The sequence below is a fragment of the Calonectris borealis genome, chromosome Z (genome assembly GCF_964195595.1).
Source record: "Calonectris borealis chromosome Z, bCalBor7.hap1.2, whole genome shotgun sequence".
Lineage (NCBI taxonomy): Eukaryota > Metazoa > Chordata > Aves > Procellariiformes > Procellariidae > Calonectris > Calonectris borealis.
The window spans coordinates 75,877,202-75,897,651 of record NC_134352.1 but is presented as its reverse complement, the minus strand read 5'-3'; the positions used below and the strand labels follow the sequence as shown (position 1 = coordinate 75,897,651).

General features: G+C 42.3%; 1 protein-coding gene across 2 annotated transcripts in view; it reads left to right on the top strand.

Annotated features, from left to right (window-relative positions):
• LOC142075954 (phospholipid-transporting ATPase ID-like) overlaps positions 1-20,450 on the top strand; it is a 74,032-nt gene that overhangs the window by 26,087 nt on the left and 27,495 nt on the right. For both annotated transcript variants that reach the window (XM_075138148.1, XM_075138147.1), the window contains exons 4-12: positions 3,086-3,199; positions 5,488-5,586; positions 6,560-6,621; positions 8,203-8,275; positions 8,460-8,530; positions 9,716-9,798; positions 13,599-13,757; positions 14,730-14,818; positions 19,957-20,153. In XM_075138148.1, the coding sequence (XP_074994249.1) occupies positions 3,086-3,199; positions 5,488-5,586; positions 6,560-6,621; positions 8,203-8,275; positions 8,460-8,530; positions 9,716-9,798; positions 13,599-13,757; positions 14,730-14,818; positions 19,957-20,153 (947 nt within the window). The remainder of the gene's footprint in view (positions 1-3,085; positions 3,200-5,487; positions 5,587-6,559; positions 6,622-8,202; positions 8,276-8,459; positions 8,531-9,715; positions 9,799-13,598; positions 13,758-14,729; positions 14,819-19,956; positions 20,154-20,450) is intronic.

Sequence of the window (20,450 nt, the reverse complement as noted above, 5' to 3'; positions counted from 1 at the left end):
CTGACGGTGGGTAACCACGCTTGAGCCTATTCATTTAGGACACAGGTGCAGGCAGGGGCTGCCCACGGTCAACCAGAAGTCTAGGGCAGATCCGGGAGTAAGTGTAAAGATCCTAATTCCCATCCTTGTGCTTGGCCCATAGAGCTGCTTTTCTTAGATGTTTGATTTTTATAAATCTATAGGAGAACCAGAAGTTCCTGTAAAGCCTCTTAATACTTAATTGCTGCTTCAAAGATATTTCCTCTCCATCACTTTTGCCATATGGGAGTCTCCCTCACTGAAGGCAGAGCATGGAGGAGGTAAGGCAGATGACTCGTTAGAGGCATTGCTTATGAAATGATGGCTGCGTATGGACTGTTTAACACACTGCGGTGCTGCAGGTTCCCGTGTACCCCTCCCACCCCAGAGTCAGGTTCTGGTACAGCTCTAAAGGAGTGACAGGGTGTGATGGTGTTAAGCATCACGGAGTAGGATAAGAGCAAGTGCAGAGGCCAACTGAGATTTCCCTGTCGCCAACCGAGAGCCCGAGCTGTCAGAGCACACAGCTCTGGAGTATTGCATGAGAACATAAATGATATCTAACACAGAGCTTCAACTGTATCTGTGATGTAGGAATGCAGAGCTTTGAATTGGAAAGGCTGATGTTTTCCCTAGTTTGTTTCTATCATTTAATATTGATAATTATTTAGCCCTTGAGGGCCATGAACAAGTTACTTGTTGAATTAGAAATCTTCATAGTGATTATGAAGAATTCTCTTTTTCTGGTACTTAGTTTTAATTATAGATTCTAGAATAATAAGAAGATCCACTATAATACTCCTTGCCCTTACCCTGAGGTCTGTGGTGTCCCAGTGTCCCAAATAGTATTACGATCCTGAACTACTATGGAGAAAATATTGGATGTCCAGATTCCTGCAGTTAAGCATTTGGAAGCTATTATGTCTGGGGTTTTTACCATGCCTAATGGCAATAGGAAACAAAATGAATGGCTCTGGTTCATTCAGTGGTTTTCCTGACGTAATTAATGGACAGAAATAGAAGGCAGGAATTAAAATAAACCACTCCCATTCTTTTCTTATCCCCCTCTGAGATTTTTGCCGGCAAAGATCTACAAACTTTATGTGAGTGTTTACTGAGTAGTTTTTCCCATGTTGTATGTGACCCTGCAAAATCTGTTGACGTAAAAAGGTCGGGTCCCTTGTATTTACTTTTTCCTGCAGCCAATGACTTCTCTTTTTTAAGTAAGTGACCATGATATTTTTCTTCAGATTAGTGGGCAGGATCTTTAGATCCAGTTTTTATTAAAAAAATCTGCCAGACTTAGTGTCTGGTGGACACAGACTTTTCAAGCAATTTAGTTCTCTGTATGTTGGGTTTGCAGAGGATGCTGCTATTCCATTGCTTCTGTTTTAGCAGCGTCCGTGGAGCCTGTGTGCAGCGCATATCCCATGGTGAAGAATTTTGAAATAAACCAAATTTAACTATGTGTCATGACATTTAGATCACAGGCAGAGTTAACCACACCCGGAGACGGCTGCATGGTGCCAGGAGACAGGCAATATTGTTTATATGATGATCACTGATAAACATCTTTTCTTGCTGGAGTACAATCAATGGGAGGATTTGGCTAGCTCTTCCATGAAGGGCGTTTTCATCTCTGCTCTTTTAGAGACTTATTCATTGGCTTGTACAAGGGATAAAACATGAAGTTAATGCTGAAGAATGTTGCTGTACTTTGTGTCTGGACATAGCGAAATCCAGTAACTGCCTAAAATGGAATATCTTCTCCCATATACACCTTACAGTGGTAAACTTAAATAATTGATTCAATGGTGGAAACATGCTGATGCGTGTCAGTTTAGATGTCGAGATCCTGGATTAATGCATGGATTGGAAGTGGTCTGTGATTCATACTTAGCTCCTGTCCTCCCACCGGCTTAGCAGTATCTGAAGGCTATTACAGTACTGCAATCACCATTTTTTCTTCCGTTGAACCAGCAGATCTATTATTAAATGAAGGTGCACTGTGTAATATCTGCCTCCTTGTGCTGTCACACCTTAGGTTCCCTGGGAGGGGGTTAATAGGCATCTTCTGGAGAGCTTCTAGGGGGGAAATTTTAGATGTGCTGGCAACAGATGGCATACATGCTTCCAGTACTAAACCTGGATGAGTGCTTGTTAAACTTCATATGAAAATAAAGTCTAACACACCTAAAAACTGAAGGGACAGCCCAAGATGGTGGGCTCAGTATGACGGATTGAGCCTGTCTGTCAGATGGCAAGAATTGGACCAGAGTGCTCTGATCTTTGGGGAGGAAAATACCCAGTTCTGTAATCTCGAGTTTGGGTCTTTCTCTGGTTTGAAGAAGACAGATAGGGGAGCAGCCATTGCTTGTGGCTGGAGGGGCCGTCTGCAATTAGAAAAGGAAACTGGAAACAGGGAACAAAACTGCAACTCTCTTACTGAAATGGTGAGTTCTTCTATTAGTGGCTGTTTGCACAACAACGCATTCAAGTGATCTTTGTGGAATAGAAACAAGCCACCTCTCCAAGTTGCTGACTTGAGAGGCTGCTGAATCAGCTGAAAATGATAATGTCACATTCTGCTCCTGGGAGGACTTATAGCTCCTGTGGGGTTGTCCAGCCGAATGGTGCTTCAAAGTCTGAGACAAGTTATAGATAATTGACCTAGCATGTGTTTTCTACACTGCTTTGTAGACACTACCAGCAAAATTGTTGTGTTCTGCTTACAGTTTTTAATTCTATTTGTGCATCGTGTAAGTAGGAAGACTATTAATAAAGGGAAGATGCATCTCTGTTTGTGAGCGACTACATGTACCTGTATCTACCTGCAGTTGCACTGGCATAAACTGAGCATCATGTTTTCACCAGTTCCAAGAGGAATTCTGCCTGTTTATCCAGGCTCGGCATGATTGTGTGCGGGAAAAGGAAATGGTTTTTGAGCTGCTGTTGGAAACAATGCTATTGCTAAATATAAGCAAGTAAAAACACAGTCGAAATGGGTTGTGCTGTAATTTTGTTTCCTGTTTTACCAAACTTATTTATTTTCCTTTTTTCCCTACAGAACAATTCAATTAAAACATCAAAATACAACTTCTTCACTTTCCTGCCTCTCAACCTGTTTGAACAGTTTCAGCGAATAGCCAATGCTTACTTTCTTTTCTTGCTGATTTTGCAGGTATGAATTCACTGTGCTGTTTCTAGCAGATTACGCTGTCTGTTATCAAAGCTGGTCTATGTATTGATAGTTGTAATAAAGTGCAAGCTATATCCCTGTTATGAATTAGTGTCTTAGTAAAACATTAAAGTAGATAGAAAGTAGGGCAGAAAAAAGCAATTTCCTCTCCTACCTTTGGATATGAGGGTTTGAACTAAATGAAGAAAAAAATTTAATTAAAGTTTTCAACAAATTGTGTATCTTTTTCATGCCCTATCCTACTACCCCTTTGTGTCTACATCTGAGTGCTCCTGGCTTTCCTCAGATTTGCATTACTTATTCCTCCTGTAGTACAAAAGGAAGTTGTCTCTCACCCATAGCTTTAAAGGCAAATTCCATTGGCAGTCTCAAAGGAAACAGCAAGAAGAAGAACAAATTTGTAACCTTTACTGTTTCCCTGGGAAGGAAGGAGTTAACATCAGGAAGGCTCAAGGTTGGAGCTAGTCTGCATAAAGCGGAATATTGCTGCTCCCTGCTCAGCAGGGTGAGGAAGGCGTCTAATATGGAGCGTGTCAGACACTGGCAACACTATTGAACCCTGTGGCTCATAATGGCATTGAGTTGCACTTTGCCCATCGCTGTTGGTAATACTACTCTGTCTGAAAGCTGAATGCACCAGAGAAATTGATATCAGGGTTTCTGCCCCTTTGCACTTTGCTAGAATATGGATAAGTGTAGTGTACTCTGTTGTTGCTGAGTCATACTGGAATACACGTTATCAAAAAAAAAGGGTATAATTTTGATTATGTTTCAAGTATGATATTTTAAATTTGACCATTTCAGTGCACACAAGTTTGCAAAATTACCTTTTTCAAATGCTCTTTTTCAATTTCAGCTCAAAAAAGCATAGGCAAAATTTTTTTAAGCCTGTAGCAAACTACATACAATCTTCTTTGCTTATTTACAGGGAATGAATTTGGGAAATTTCAGCCCACGTGTATTTTTCAAGAAACTAGTGAAAGTGCCTTTTCAGCTAAGCTGACAGCACCATTCCTGTGTTGTTGTACTGCACTCTAGCTGTTTGTCTATCAAATTCATAGTATTTCAAACTATTTGCCTTAAATTATTCCACTGTGTCTTTCGCTGAACCATCAGGAATATATAAAAGCATACAGCTTTTTCTGCTACCTGCATCAAGGTAGGCTAAAGAGGGCAGCTATTAGTCTTTCACATTTACATATTCCTCCATTTAATTTTTGCCCTCTTCTGCCCGCTCAGTCCACCCCTGCAGCACTGGGACTATCTCTTCCTGCATCAGGAGTGGATGTGATGGGTAGGCTGTGGGGACTCTGCCTCCCCACCCCTTTGGCGCAGCCCAGTAGGACATGCATATTCCCAGTTAGGTGAGAAGGTAGCAGTTACGTGTCTCTGCAGCCTCCACAGCTGAGCAGGGCTGTGCTTGCCTCTAAACGTCGTTCCTCCTGGCTGGATTTGGTGGTGCCTGTAGGATCTGGGTTGTGACAGTGCAGCGGAAGGAGCAATCTCAAAGAGCAGCTCTCCACCCTTAAGCAGCTGTTTTAGTGGCATAAACGTCAACTTCACAATGCACGTGGAGTTGACATTGCCCAAATCCAATCTGGGCACACAGTGATGCTGGTATCACATTGCTTCCATCAGTGCTGTTCTTCCAGAGGAAGGGGAGAACTATGCTGGGGTAAGACACCCATCTCTGCATCACTGAAGGCATGACAGAATCACCTTCAACTCTTGGGTCCTCTCACTATTAAAGATGTGGGAAACAAAAATGGGTCCGTTGATCTTGGAAGAGCAAGGTCAGCCCTGCAAACAGCTGTGTGTTGTTCATTGATATGAAGTTTACTTCAGCAAAATGCAAAGAGTTACTGAAGCAAAAATTAGAAGCATTTGAAGGCTCTGCACAGCAGACCTTGCTCAGATAGCTCTGGGCCCCTCACAGCAGGGTTGCCCATGTCAGTGCCTCCAGAGAAATCCACTGGGAACTTTGCAATCCTAATGTTACAAACAACAAGAAAGAGCAACCCGCTGCACTTCCTGACAGCTCCATGTTTATATCCTGAATTACAGCTTGTTTTGTAAGCAAAGCGTGGGTTCCCTGGCTGTCCCACCTTTGTGGGGTCACATATAAGTGATAGAGCTGCACTTCTGTCTTTATTCTGTATTCAGATATCATAGAAAAATGCTATGCAGCTTCCACAGAAAACAGCGTTTTGTTTCCATCTGTTTGTTGAACTGGCAGGAGATTTCTCAACTCAGATCTTTTCTTCCTACAGTTGATTCCTCAGATTTCCTCGCTGGCCTGGTTTACGACGGTGGTGCCCCTAGTGCTGGTGCTGGCTGTATCGGGAGTCAAGGATGCCATCGATGATTTTGTAAGATCTGTATTGCTGACCTGTACTTTGGAGTTTGCCTGTGACTCTTCAGCACAATGACTAAAGCAAACCACTTAAAATAAACACAGCCAGTGGCAGGCAGTTGGAGAACTGGTCTGTGGCCAAGGTGGGGTCTGAGGTTAGATCCCCAAATCTACGGTTCATCACCTAAAAAGAAGCTAGATTTTCCAAATTGCTGAGCAGCCCAGCAGGTCCATCGATTTTCTCTGAAACTGCTCAGCACGTCTGAAAATGTGGTCACTGATAGATATGTCTGGACGCATGCACAGAAGTCTATTCTTAGGCTTCCACTTCGGAGAACTCATTCTCTGCTATCCAGCTGCAATGTAGGCAGGAGGAACATTTGGTAGGAAGTAAGCATACAACCTGTGTGTGATTTTTTGAAACTTGCACAGCTTTAGCCGAAGTCTGCTCCCATCAGAGCTCATGGTCAAAGTCCCATTGACTTCACAGGGTGACATTAGAGCTGAGTTTAGCATCTGATTTTCACTCGTTATTAAATAATTTTAATGCTCTATGAAGACTAGGTGCAACTTTCTAAGTAGGCAGGTGAGAGGTGGCGAGCTGCTCTCCCAGGGAGCAATGCCAGAACATCTGTGGCCACTTTCCATATCAGAGCAGAGGAATGGATTTCTCTGGGTGCTTAGCTTACAAAACTATGACAGGCAGGACCAACACCGGTTGAGTCAGCACTGTGCAAAGTGACACATAAGGTTCTACCCTCCTTCTTCCCTCCAAAAGCAAGCCCTGTGTTGCCTGTTACTCTTTGCAGTCCAGTTATGCCCGATGTTACTAGTGTAAACACGGGCTCGACTATGACTCAGTTGTGACTCTAATCTGCCTGACCCATTCAGCCAGGTGGGTGAAAACCTAAAATGTTAATGAACTGCCTACAGCTCCTGTGTGTTTGGTTTCCTGGAAATGCCTTTTAACGTACTGATCAAATTTTCAGAATCGACACAAAAGCGACAAACACGTCAACAACCGTCCAGTCCAGGTCCTGATCAATGGCATGTAAGTCCTTTTTCTTTTGCTGTAATTTTGACCGGGAAGGGCATTTTATTAATAATAATTTTTTTCTGAGTGATTCCCAAGTATCACTAAACAATTAAAAATTGAACTGTCTTTCACATCATTATTTCACCGTGCACTTCTGGACTATGTGTCTGATTAATGAACCCAAGACACAGTACCACAATCAGTGCAGTCATTATGGCTGTGACCTTGCACTGACAAAAAATAAACTTTTCCTGTTCCTGGATATATATGCGTTTAAATAAGTGATACTTGGATAGTATTGTATTATTTTACTCCTTACCGTAGAAGTGACAAGCAAGGCTATCTTCCCACATCCATTTATGTTCATAGCATTTATTTCTGCATTAAAGAAAACTAGGCATTATCAACAAGTTATTTTAAATTAAGAAGCAGGAATAGCTTCCTCATACATGTCATAATACTTCGAGTGTGTGTAGCACTTCTGACTGAGATGTACTCAAAACATTTCAGCTGTGTGCTTTGGACATTGTACTGCTAGCACTGTTCTTTCCTGCAGAAAAAATAGCAGAGGCTTTGGCTTTTATGGCAGACAGATGTGCTGTTTACTTGCAGCTCCATGGAGTCCAGCTGTATGTAGGACACAGCTGTAGACAGCTGTGAAGTCTCTGGTGACTTTTTTTTCCGTACTATAGATAGCAGTATGTTGTGTAAACTCCAACAGATGATCAAACAGTTACAAATATAACTGGAAACTGAAGAATAGGAACATACTTTTTGTGCTTTCTGCTAAGTAAACCAGTTGCTTAGTTTAGTGTGTATTAGTTACTGTGTCTAGGAAACATACATTGAAATAGAAATTTTCTAATATTTTGCCTTTGTTCAAAAACTGGAAACCATTGGCCCAACTCGGACCAACATTGAAAAACCAAGACCGAGCTGAACTCAAGCTTGAATACCCAGTCCTGTTTTGATATAGCTCTTGATATTTCTCACCTCTAGATTTTGCATACACAGCTATCGTGACTTGGTTACGTTGGCACTCGCAGTTTCGCTGGCTGTCTGCATGCACATCGTGCTTAGTGCTGTGAAGGCCACTGCAGACATGGGCTGAGGTAGGCACAGGCACAGCCAAAGCACCTGCATTCACCTTCCTGACGGCCAGGCACGCACAGAATGAGATCTGTTGCTCTGGCCCTTAATACCTCTTAGAAAAACTAACACAACTGGCAATTTTCCCAGGTGTTTGGGAAGTCTGTTATGCAAAGTAGAGTTTTTTTCTGAGACAATGTGGCCCTTTAGAAGAAGGAAGGGAGTAGTCAGTTGAGACAGAGGGACAGTGCTCATGGACTGTGCTGCTATTGTGGGGATTGGTTTCAATCCTGCACAGGTCATCCCTGTTACCGCTTTTTTGTATTGTGGTGGTCCCTTAGCTTAGTATGAATCAGGCCACATGATGGCAGACCCTGCTCCATCTTATCAGCAGCCCGAGTCCTGATGGCACCTACAGACTGGGTTCAGGAGCAGAGTATCCTACTATCCCAGTATCCTACTTGCCCAAGTGGTGTTTGCTTTATGTGCCTACTTACTTTCTTGCAGGTTAAAGGATGAAAAATGGATGAATATCCAAGTGGGGGATATAATAAAACTAGAAAACAACAACTTTGTGACGGTGAGTACAATTTCTCTCCATCCTGCTCACAGTTAGTCTCTGTAATCACTCTTATCAAGCAAATGAGTCAGTAGTGATGATAACTGCCTCAGGGACCTGCAGTGTGCAGAAACCACAAGTAGCACTGCGGTGCCATGCCCTCTGACCGTGTGAACTCATGCCAAGTCTGTCTGTCCAACTTCAGGCCGATCTACTGTTATTGTCGAGCAGCGAGCCATACAGCCTGACATATATCGAGACAGCTGAACTGGACGGGTAAGTGAGCCTGGCCCTCAGGTGCAATCACGGCTGCCAGTGCAAGGCCAAATCTTCTCTGGTGAGTCTGGGTGCTGCAACCTTACCTGCAATAGCTTTTGTAGCAAGAGCTTCCTAATACATAGAATAAACTTTGGGTAGGTATCTTGAAAAGAACATCTTCTGGTGGATACTTTTGCCTTTTTCAGGGCAAATGTCATGTGAGGAGGGGACACTTACTTTTAGTGACAGTTCTTCTAACACTGAGAGTTAGTTTGAAATGTGTTCTTGCAATATCCCAGGTCACTGGCAGAAGCTTTCTGTTTCTTTTGTCTCCCTTAGTCTTTTCTCTTAGCCAGATTATCTGGGTCAGATAATCACAATGAATAACTCCAGTAATCTCCTTTGGACTGCTATACCATAACATTAATGCATGCACACTGCAAAGGCTTCCAAATGTTGCTCACTCCAGGGCACAACTGACCACAAGTCAGAGGGCTGCAACTAATTTGTATTAATTGGAATAAACTGCATCTCACCTCACCTTTATGACCCAATTTGCATTACCTTTTCTGCATTGCCTGGAGCTAGCATCAGCTTGAAGGACTAAGCAAGACCAGAGAGATCAAGAAGTCGTGTCTCTCCCAATACCCTACAGACAGCCCTCTGCACTTTCCCCGTCTGACTTCTGCTGAAAATGAGCTTGTAGTGCCTGCACATGCAAGTGCCAGGAGGCCCTGAACAAATGCAGTGTTTCCTTGAAATTGCATTTCAAGCTCCCCAGCTAGCTAGTCCCAGGACTTGAGTACTCTTCAGGACCTGAATACCATGGGAGAAGATCCAGAGCTCTCCTGTGTGCTCAGATACCTCAGGGTTCTGTGTGGTATGAGTGGCAGGATAGGGAGTGACCTGCTCAGGGAGCTGAGATGCCTGGTCTTGCACTTTCCAGTGAAAATGCAGAGACAGAGCCATCTCAATCTCTTTGGTACCATGGTACCATGTCCAGAATTCCTCTGGCTTGCTTGTCTTTGCAACTGAAAGAGACAACTACACCCTTTGGCCAGATAAAAAAGGCCGATGATGGCATGGTCCATCAGATGTCTAAGGAAGAAGACTGTCCTCAAGAGCAGAAGTGAGTTTCAGGGAGAGTTTTCGGTTCACATAGAACTTTCAGTTCATGTTTTTGTCCCATGCTATCTGTTACAGTGAAACAAACCTGAAGGTGAAGCAGGCACTGACAGTCACTGCAGAGCTTGGAGAAGATCTTCAGAAACTGACGGAATTCAATGGTGAGTCTACATGGAAAGGTCACTTTCCAGAGGATTTGCCCAAACACCAGAGTCCAGAGAGTGCCTGGGAGTCTTCCTTCCAGGCTGTCCCCTGCTCCCTGCTAGGATTCATCTGGATCAGCAGCTGCAGGGAAACAGAATGGGCACGTTGCAGTCTGTACAACAGATATAAACAGCATACATGGAGAAAGAGATCCCCCTTCACTTGCAGGTCTCGGTGCTGTGCATGGTTATCACCTGAAACTGCCTTTGTGGGAATTCTCCTTCTGACTGCACACTTTTCTTCAGCATCTGTCTGTATGTGTTGAGACTACCCACCTCAAACTTCAATGCAAGAGTTTGTGTAATTGCACAGTGGAAACTGTTTTCCCAAAACTGCATGCTTAGTTCTGATCTCAAAATATTTTCACACTGCACTTTTGCATTGATGCAGCAATGCTGATGCATCGATTACATTTAGCTTCTGAGCAGTGGCACTCAAGACACCGTGCAGACCTGAGGACTAGCTGGGGACACAGGACAGGTTACTTCTGCCCAGCGTGAAGCCTTGCCCTGCCAGCATTTCTCTACTCTCTCGATGCCACAACAAAGACTGCATTTTAAGATATTTAAAAACAAGTAATACAGATGTGGCTAACGGACAACTTATCCTTTCTTAGCACTGTTTTGTGTATCAAACATAGAATAGAATAGAATACACTATTTCAGTTGGAAAAGACTACAGTGATCATCTAGTCCAACTGCCTGACCACTTCAGGGCTGACCAAAAGTTAAAGCATGTTGTTAAGGGCATTGTCCAAATGCCTCTTAAACACTGACATTGGGGCATTGACCACCTCTCTAGGAAGCCTGTTCCAGGGTTTGACCACTCTCTCAGTAAAGAAATGCTTCCTAATGTTAGCCTAAACCTCCCCTGGTGCCACTTTGAACCATTCCCACGTGTTCAATCACTGGATACCAGGGAATATAGAGCAGCACGTACACAGAAAGGAGCCAGACCTGCCAAAAACAGAATACTCCATGCTCACACATCATCTGTCTGCAGAGAGAGGATGGGGGAACAGACCAAGTGATGTTAGTCACGCTCCACAGTGCCCTGCTGGCTTAGCTACGAGGGCAGGATTACGGGAAGTGTCACTATGGAAAGGGGTGGAGTGAGTGCTGCTGTCCCTGGAACGTCTCAAGGACTGCAGGCTCTCAGGAAATATTTTTAGATAAAGAGGAAAAATAATTTTTTAAAAATTCTCTTCAAAATAACTAGATGATTCCAGGACAAATGGTGGGGATGTGGCAGAGAGTTAGCATAGCTGGGACTGCCCCTGGTAGAATCATCTAAAGGCAGGGGCTTTTCTTTTGCTGTCTACATTGAGGTTTTATGAAATAATGTGTGTGGTCTCAGCTGAGTGTCAGCTCAGTACATCAGGATTTCTCTGAAGTGATGGCTGAGGTTCTGAGTGTTTTGGGTCCTGAGGAATATGTTTTACTGGTGAGGTTAGATGCTTTATGTTAATAGTCAGAGTGGCATGCCTTAATTATTTTCCAGAAGAGGCTGCAGTGTGTATCAACTTGTAAGCAAAATCCTCATCTTAAATAATTTTTCAAGCATTTTGTGTGCAATGCTTATCTAAGGATACTGCATTCTTGAAAATGCATAATTAAAATAAAGTTTCGAAATATTTTGGAAAATTAAAACTTTTTTATCAAGTATTTATTTGTCCTTTAAATCTCTATTTTAGTTATATTGTAGATAAAAGTGGCCTCTTTGCAATACTTAAAATGAATAAAATGTTTCCCAGGATGATTTATATTTGGCAGAGTACTGGGAAGAGTGCCCGGAATCAGACCCAACCTTGCATTTCCCCAGCAAACCTCCGTAGAAGTATTTAAATATTTATGTAACTCTTTATCTAATTACTTCTTAAGACAGGAAGGGAGGAAAGGGTTGAGCAGCTAATACAGGCACTCATTGGAATGCTTAATGTGAGTTATGATGTTTGTTGACATCGCGATGGTTCAGATAAGGAAGATGCTTGTAAAATGCTGAACTTCCTTATTTGATTTGGGGAACTGGGAGATGAGAAAGGAAACAATAATTTTCGGTTACCTACTACTTATCACATGTAGACTTGGCAGTATTTAACTCTTTCAGGTGAAATGCATTCAGATATCGTCTCGCTGTTAATGGGAGGAGGAGACAGGAGGCACGGTGCCTTGCTGAGGTATCTTCAGCTGCAGAGTTACTGGGGTCAGCGCAGGTGTATAGAGCTTCTCACTTTTTTGTGGTCGGTCTAAATTGGATTAATCTCTTCTCAAAATCAGCATATCAGTAACCCAGGCCCACCCGCTTACTGGAAAGCAGATGTGGATGTCGACGTGCAAGGTACTCACACAAGCGTTGTCCCACGGCTGGCACGAGGAGAGGCACAGCCTTCCTGGTGGGGGTCATGCCCTGGCTTTCTCTCACCAAAGTCTCGTTGTGCTGTGTTTCAGGTTGCACTGCAAAGCCTCTGTTTTCTTTGTGCTTTTCAAGGGGTTGCAAGGGCTGCAGTGAGACGGGTCTGGTTACTGTAGACTTTTAGAAATGATGGAGTACAGGCCTGATTGTTCTTGGATTAACTAAATGATAAAATAGAAGATCAGCACAGCTGTTAGTATGAGCTCTGATGTCACATATGTCACAGAATTTCCTAACTGCTTCATCTTTCAAGTCTGATGATTTGTCTGCCCTAGAGTAAAGCTACTTTTCTATGAAAAGAACATCCATTCTTGATTTTAAAATTTGCAGTGGTGGAGACTGCCCCAATGCTTAAAGTTGTACTTTTCTTCTGGACTTTTCTGGATTTTGTTTCCAGTCTCTTGAGCCTGCTGTGCTTTCTCTGAGAACAGCTGGGAGAGATGTATTCTCTGCAAATGCTAGTCCTTCTGTAGATATTTGCAGCCTGCAATCAAAATAACTTCAATGTTCCTGATGATTAACTGAACAGACTGAACTCTTAGATTCTTCAATAAGGCATATTTGTATTTTCCAGTTCTTTTCAATATATCCACAGGGCTCTGCTTTGAATCTTTAGATGTCAGGTGCAAATGTTGATTTAAATAATCATTTTTATACTGAAGTATCTGTGTTTACAGTTTTGTGTGAACACGTTTTATTACAAGAAATAAATATAAACGTGGAAGTAGAAACAGGCTCTCCAATCACTTACAGTGTCAGCTGCATGGCCAAAGAAGGTAGCAGTATCCTTTTGCATGTGCCACTGGGACTTAAGTTATAAAACAGACTAAATTAAAAAAGAGTGAACAAAGACACCTCACTTAATTACTTTTTTGCAGCCTTCAGGCTATGATTTTTCTCGCTTGTGCTCCTGCAGTTTTAAAGAAAATGGAATAGGAATTATGTGAGGTCAGCACTTTTAGCTAAAGTTATCCAGTGACATCCTACCACTATGAACTTGCTGTGAAAGGATTAAAAGTATGTTGCTGGTTCAATACTTCTTCTCACCCACATAAAAGCTGTGGAAACTTTGTTTTGTGCTCTACCAGTAAAAAATTGCCATGTTCAAAGAATAGGACAAATCCAAGCTCGTTGCGGTTCGTTGGATTATGACACGAATATGGGGAAGGAGCAATATCCCAAAACATCAATAAATATAGGATATAGGATGGGAAGGACAGGGTCAGCAGTGGACTGCAGCTACAGTGTGAAATATTCCCTGTCTGGGGAACAGCTGAGAATGCAGTATTGACTGACACCTTTCTGGGCCAAGATTTCCATTTTTGTTTTTACCTTCCTTTTACAGGTGAAGTCAAATGTGAGGCACCAAATAACAAACTGGATAAGTTCACAGGGACTCTTACTCTTCGAGGAGAGAAGTATGCCCTGGACAATGAGAAGATGTTGCTGAGGGGCTGTACTATTAGGAACACAGAATGGTGCTTTGGTCTCGTTATTTATGCTGGTAGGTGGAAAAATTGATATGTGAATTGCAGAGCACAGCGGCACTAGCATGGAAGTACATCACACCCAGTGTGCACAAAAGAACCAAGTATTTTCCTCTTTGGAAAATATGTTTCTACCTGGTACAAGAACAAAAGCAAAACAATACATGAGATCTCTTGTCTTAACTCTAAGCTAGAAATTATGCATATTACAGGGGATTTTAATCTAAGATTTTTTTAGTGGTCTGTAAGAGAAAACTGGATTGCAAATTCTACATTACAACATCCAATTCCATCTTGATTAAGTGCTTTAGTAAGCAGAAGTAGTCTTTTATTTCAGAAATGCACGCAGCAAAGTACATGAGAGAAGTCTTGATCAATCAATAAGAAAGAATATAAGAACTAAATCTGTTTAAGAATTAAAGCTGAACTAAATCTGGCTTTACTGGCCCACACTGGGCCAGTTGGAGTCTTTCTTTCATCACACTTGTTCAAAATTTTTCACCCTTAAGTGTATTCAATTAAAAATTCCACATCATTTCTATGTGATTTTAATTCATATTGGAATATCAGCGTCATCAATAATATTATTGTAGACCATTAGATCTATGCTTTTTATGAGCATAGAACCTTCTATTGTTTCTATACTGCTGTAGACATGTGAGATGATGTATAATATGTCACCAATAACACAGCAGTATGAGGTATTCTGTGGAAAGTAATTAAACCTGAAAGGGAGGATTGACTGTTGAAAGAAGAGAGCAGGGTCAAAATCCAGAATTAATGGCTTTATGTGACTCTCTCCACAAAATCTAAGGCAAGTGACTTAACCTTTTTCTGCCTAAGTTTCCCACCAGTAAACTATATGTACCTGCCTTCAAGAAAGCTGTGATGGGTATTTATGCTGTAAAGCACAGTGGGGCCTCAGAGGGAATCAGCTTTAGAATAGCTAAACTTTATTACTAAAACTCACGAGTGTATTTCATCTCCAGGGCCAGACACCAAACTAATGCAGAACAGTGGAAAAACAACTTTTAAACGGACGAGCATCGATCGGCTCATGAATGTCCTTGTGTTGCTGGTAAGTCTGATTAATGTGTCTTCATTTCTTCAGATGTATTCATCATTTCCAGATGCTCCACCTCTTTGTCCACACAAATGAGGGAATATCAGAGCGACTAAAGATAAAAAGAAAAATTATGTAATAATTTATTAGCAGTTTTTGAGTTCTGCAGCGCCTCTGCCAGCCCATCTTGCAAAGCAAGGCCATTACATTGACAGCATTAAGGACCTTTCTTCTGAGCTTTTCATTCGCTCTGCTCTCCCTTGCTCTGCATTTTTTTGTAAGAAACACTTTGAAGCCTGCAAATGCCTTTTTTCCCTAGTAATTTTGTAATTTTCTATTTAAATAAACAGCAGTTCTCCATCTTCCTCCTGATTTCTTGGCATCTCTGGTGATATCTGCATAGGACTTGGTAATTGAGTTTGTTAATTTACATGATGCCAGCTTCTGACTTAACACATTAGGGTAAATATTAGACATGGTCTCATTAATACTCAGAAACTAGTGGTTTTAGCAGCTGGGAAATTGGAGAACACTAATCTTATATAGCAGGCACTCTCCTCAAACTAGAAAACAGATCTGGGGGTTAAGCTTCTCCGTGGTTTTAACAACTGACAAATACTTACAGGCAGAGGTAGTGATTCTTTTACAGACTCTCCCAAGATTTTACTGCTTGAGTTCAAAGCCACTCAGGGAAGGAAGACATACACATACACTCTGACTCTGCTTTACTCAATGTTGCTTGAAGGAAAGCTCTTTAGTTTCAGGCTTTTATTTTCCTGTGGGTGCAAGTTTGTCATGCTTTTTCATGCATGCTGCACCACCTTCAGTTTATGACATCGGGAAGGTCTGGCGGTTCCCTCTTCTTCCCTCCTGCCTTTGCTCTCCGACCCAATCTGACAGCCAGGCTGGGGCCAGGATCCATCCCCAGGTGCTGGAGCAAGCTCTGGAGAAAGCGTCCCTGTCCATCAAGCGAGGCTATCCTGAGCTCTCCCTGCCCTCCATGTCTTCATGCCTCCTCAGCACTGGGGCTTATAGCGCAAATGTCTCCAGGATGGCTCCACTCTCCAACCTTGCTACTTTATCCCAGCCCCTGTCCTCCTGTTTTTTTTCTCAGGATCCCAAAAGCTCTTTAGATGGGCCCAGGGACGGGAGATGTTAGTGGACAGAGTCAGTTGTGCCTCTGTGAGACTGAAATTGTAGCAAAGCAGCAGCGGTTAGCCCAGCTCCCAGAGCTGTGAAGCAGTGTTCTGAACATCTGCATGTGCGTATTTGCTGTAAAGCAGTGCCACAGCACAGAGAGCCACTCCAGGGTCATCTTCAAGCCCTCTTGAGTCCTTGCTCTGTGTACAGTTTAGTAACCTTACACCAATCTCTGCCAAGTGAAAATCTTGATTACTATTATTTTCTTCAGTGTTTTCTTCCCTTACACTTAAGGGGACAGCAAAACCAAGCAAGGTTTGGGCCTCTTACATTCAAAATTTTGCAAGCATTTGAAAAGCTTCACATTTTATTAGGTGTTCTGCTATGCTGTAGCTGGAGAGCAGGATGGGCTGTGAGGGATCCACAGGGCACAGAAACGAAGCAGAGAAAAACTGAATAGGGAACATGGAATTTAGCGTTCGATTAAGATTTGCCAAATCTCCTTTCACAAGTCAAGGGTCCCACCCAGAGCTTTCAGGCTGTTTGACCTCTCTTCATGAACACAAACGAGACGAATTTACCCCCTGGCTCCGTTTTAAAAAACTGAACAAGTTGCAGCCGATTGCATCAGCCTCTGCCTGGGTTCTTGGGCACTGATGGAGCCAAGGGTGTGTTTTTCTCCTTTACACATTTTTAAGGCACATAACATTTTGGTGTCTAAGTAAAGCTCTGTTCTACCCTAAGCGCCAGGTTCTTTGCACACCCAAGGGAATGTGGCATCAGCTCCTTCACTGGGTGGTCGAAGGTTACAAAGCATGGTCATAAAAAGAGGCAGTATATTGCGCTCTTGAGTTTGGAAATGCAAAGCAGCCACAGCTTGCTATAAATAGCTCATTTTAAGTGTAATGAAACTTGTTCCATGTTAACACTGGCAAAGCTATTTTGTGTTTAATTGTCCATAAAACTTGCAGGCACAAAGCAGTGTTTAAGCAGGGCTCGCCAACGGAGTCCTGGTTAAATGTTGCCCTGGTCTGTCCCAACAAGGGTTAATCAGGAGTGAGCCTTTCCAGATGGCAACTATAGCTGTCTTTTCACATTTGGAAGTGTTTCTCAGGGATCTGAGAGAGAAGTGAATGTTCCTCCGGGATGCACCCGCCAGCTCCAGGAATGCTTTTTCCTCCAAAACTTGCTTTTTAGCAGGCTTGGGGGAGCATGTTTTCAGAGAAATAGGGCTGTCACCTTCATCTCTTAAACAACTTATTGCTTCAAATCCTGGAGCAGAACTCAAAGTGCCAATAAGGAAACCAAGACATTTTTAATTCACAGTCCAACAGGAAATGTTTGTCAAAAGTCACCTCCTCTTTACAAAAATCCTACTCAGTCCTGCAGAGGATCTTTTGCAGGCACCGCATGGGCAGGACCCAGAGAGGGAGGATGTTCATGCAGGGAAGTCCCGTGAGCATGCACAAGCCTACGATCAGGGTTTTTTCACATCCTTCTCTTGCAGAGCTGTGGTTATGATTACAACACCCCGCACACAGTTGTTTCTCTGCACAGAAATTAATCTCCGGGGCCACTGTTAAAGGCTCGGTCTTTTGTATTGGTCTCAAAGCAAACAGCATGTTACTGACCTTTGTGTATGCACGAGTATTGCACACAAGTTGAACTGTTAGGGACGAGAGCGTTGACATGCAAAATGCACATAAAGCAAAATGTACATAAAGCAAGTGCAGTTGTAGACAAGAGCAGCTGTGATATGGGAAAGTTCAGCTGCTGTCTTGCCCCATGTGTATTTCTGTTGCCAAATCATACATTGAATTTCCTACATGGACTGTGATATTCTACAAACTGACAATTTTTAACCTGTGGGGCAGCGAGGAATCATTCAGGGTACAGTGATAAGATAGAAGAGCCAGCTGGCTCTTCTAATTAATTTCTTTTATAACAGGCGAGGTCTGCAGAGAGGAGTAGTATCTTTTACTTGACCGACAGAAATATCTATAAAAATGGACAGGCTTGTCTATTTTCTCTGTCCATGTCTATTTGTTTAAAAAAGGGCATTACCTGTCGCCAGGTCATGCCTCTCATATATCCTTAAGTGATGATGATTACAACAGCACAAACTGAAGTCTGTTTTTACTGCTGGTCACAGAGGTTTAAAAACACGGCACTACATTCCTTACCAGCAAGCAAAATTGTCTCCATTTCACAAGTGGAGTAATTTATTGGGCTTCCCACAATTAAACAGAAAAGCTACTGCTGATGTGGGAAATAAATGTGTCCCCTGAAACTCAGCCCATCACCTTTACTTACTGCAGTCCCCTTTTAGCAACTTCTTGGTATTAAAATTCAAGTTGGACATATGTGAACTTTTCATCAAGTGATTCAAATCACTCCATAAAAGTATCCTTCCTCCTCTCATAGATTACCTCAGCAATACAACTGTCAGCTTTACCTGTAATGTTTGTACCTCAATTACTGTTCTTTAAAAAGGTTGATTACTGTTGTAATGTGATTGTTACTGGGTGGCCTTATACATAATGACGCAACTTACTGGTATTTCCTCCCTAATAACCATACTTGCAAGAGCTGAATTTTAATTGCTCTGTTGTGCCACCTGATGGTTCCACATCTTCACATTTTTATGAGGATGTTGTTTGGTTTAAGTCAAATATTTGGAGAAGTCCGTATCAACAGAACTGTTTTTATTATCATTTGTCCAGGAATGATGTCAAGCTAACTTTAGTTTATCTTTCCCTTGATCACTATTTCTACCTTTCAAATATTGGAATTGTATTAGCAGATTTTCAGTATGGTGGAGTTTCCCAGTTTTCAAAACATTGTTAAAAATTAACCTTACCAGTTAAGAGAATTTCTCAGCTAGTCCCTGTAAGCTTTCATCTTTATATTACCTGGACCCACTGGATTGAAAATGCTTATTATTAGCCACAGATTGTTCCTTGTCACAGAAGATAATCTGTCTTTTCCATCTGCTACATCATATGGGATAGATACTTCCTTCCGCTTCCTTCCTCCTTCATTCATGGACTCTTGTCTCGAACATGTCTGCCTTTTCCACACCTCTGTTCATGAGTCTACTCTTTTCTTTTCTTGATATTTTATATGACTATTAGGTATTCATAGTTCTATAATTCCTTGCAGTTTATATTAATTTCTATTAACTTCCCTTCTTCCCCTTCGTTTTGTCTACTTTTCCACATACTTGTATTGCTATTTTCTTGTTTTCTTTTAATCAAAAATTCTTTATGACCTATGTAATGTTTTTGGTGTTTCTGAGCAAGTCCCAGTTTTCACTAAGGTGTCCCACTTTGAAGTTCTCTTCCCAGTTGCTGTTTCCCTGGTTTCTTTAGGCTTCAGGAAATAGGCTTCTCTAAAGTCCAAGGATACACATCACTGGTTAGTGTTGCTTTCTGTTTGCTCAAAGGAAATATAATCAGATTGTGATGGCAGGTACCAAGGCAACCATTAGTTCTGAGTCAGTGATTAACTCTCCTTTAATCATCAGAATGATATCCAGTGCTGAATTCCAACCTGCACGGTGCTGGATTTTCTGTGTTACAAATTATCTTTAGTAGTTTTTCAGAAATGGTGAAGAAAACTACGATCCATCCAGCAAATGGCCAGGTAAAGTCCTCCAAGCAGTTTCTATTCCCACGTGTGCAGCCAGATGTTTGAAGACCTGCAGCTCAACTCACCTCTAACAAGATTTGATGTTCTGCAGCCAGCTGCCCATGAATACCCTGGTTTAGGTGTCTGCTTGGGACTTAAATCCCCAGCTGTTTGAGGTCTTGTGATTCCAAATTGCCAGACTCAGCACTGTGTAATTTTGTCCTTGAGGTAAAAGTGTCATAACTTTGCTGTTTTTCCTCCTTCACCCCTAGGAACATTTTCCTGTGATTCAGGCTGTCCAACTCAATCTCATTAGGGTCTTCTGATTAACCTGTACATAATAAATTCCTTGTTTCTAAAATGCAATTTTTTTTTTCTTTCAGATCTTTGCATTTTTAGCACTGATGTGCCTTATCCTAGCCATTGGCAATGGCATCTGGGAGTATGATAAAGGCTACTACTTCCAGGTCTATCTGCCCTGGGCAGAAGGCGTCAACTCTGCCTCCTACTCCGGCTTCCTCATGTTCTGGTCATACGTGATCATTCTAAACACAGTGGTGCCAATTTCGCTCTACGTCAGGTATGGGCCAGAACCTCCTTTCATGTTTCATCTCAGGAGAGGTTTAGCTTTTGCATTTCCCTAGATACAAATGCAACCCCATTGTGGACGATCACACACAACCACAGCAACGCTTTTCTTCTTCTTTCTTCTTTCTTCTTTGTCAGGGTTGGAGCAGGGAGAGCAGTGAGCCCTGGAAGAGGAAAGGGTGATTTTGCAGTTAAAGGGGAGGTGTAGGGGTAGGATGCTATAGGATTAAGACTGGAAGTCTGTTACTGGTAGCGTCTTGCTCTCTCCCACTTGCAGTGCCCATCAAAC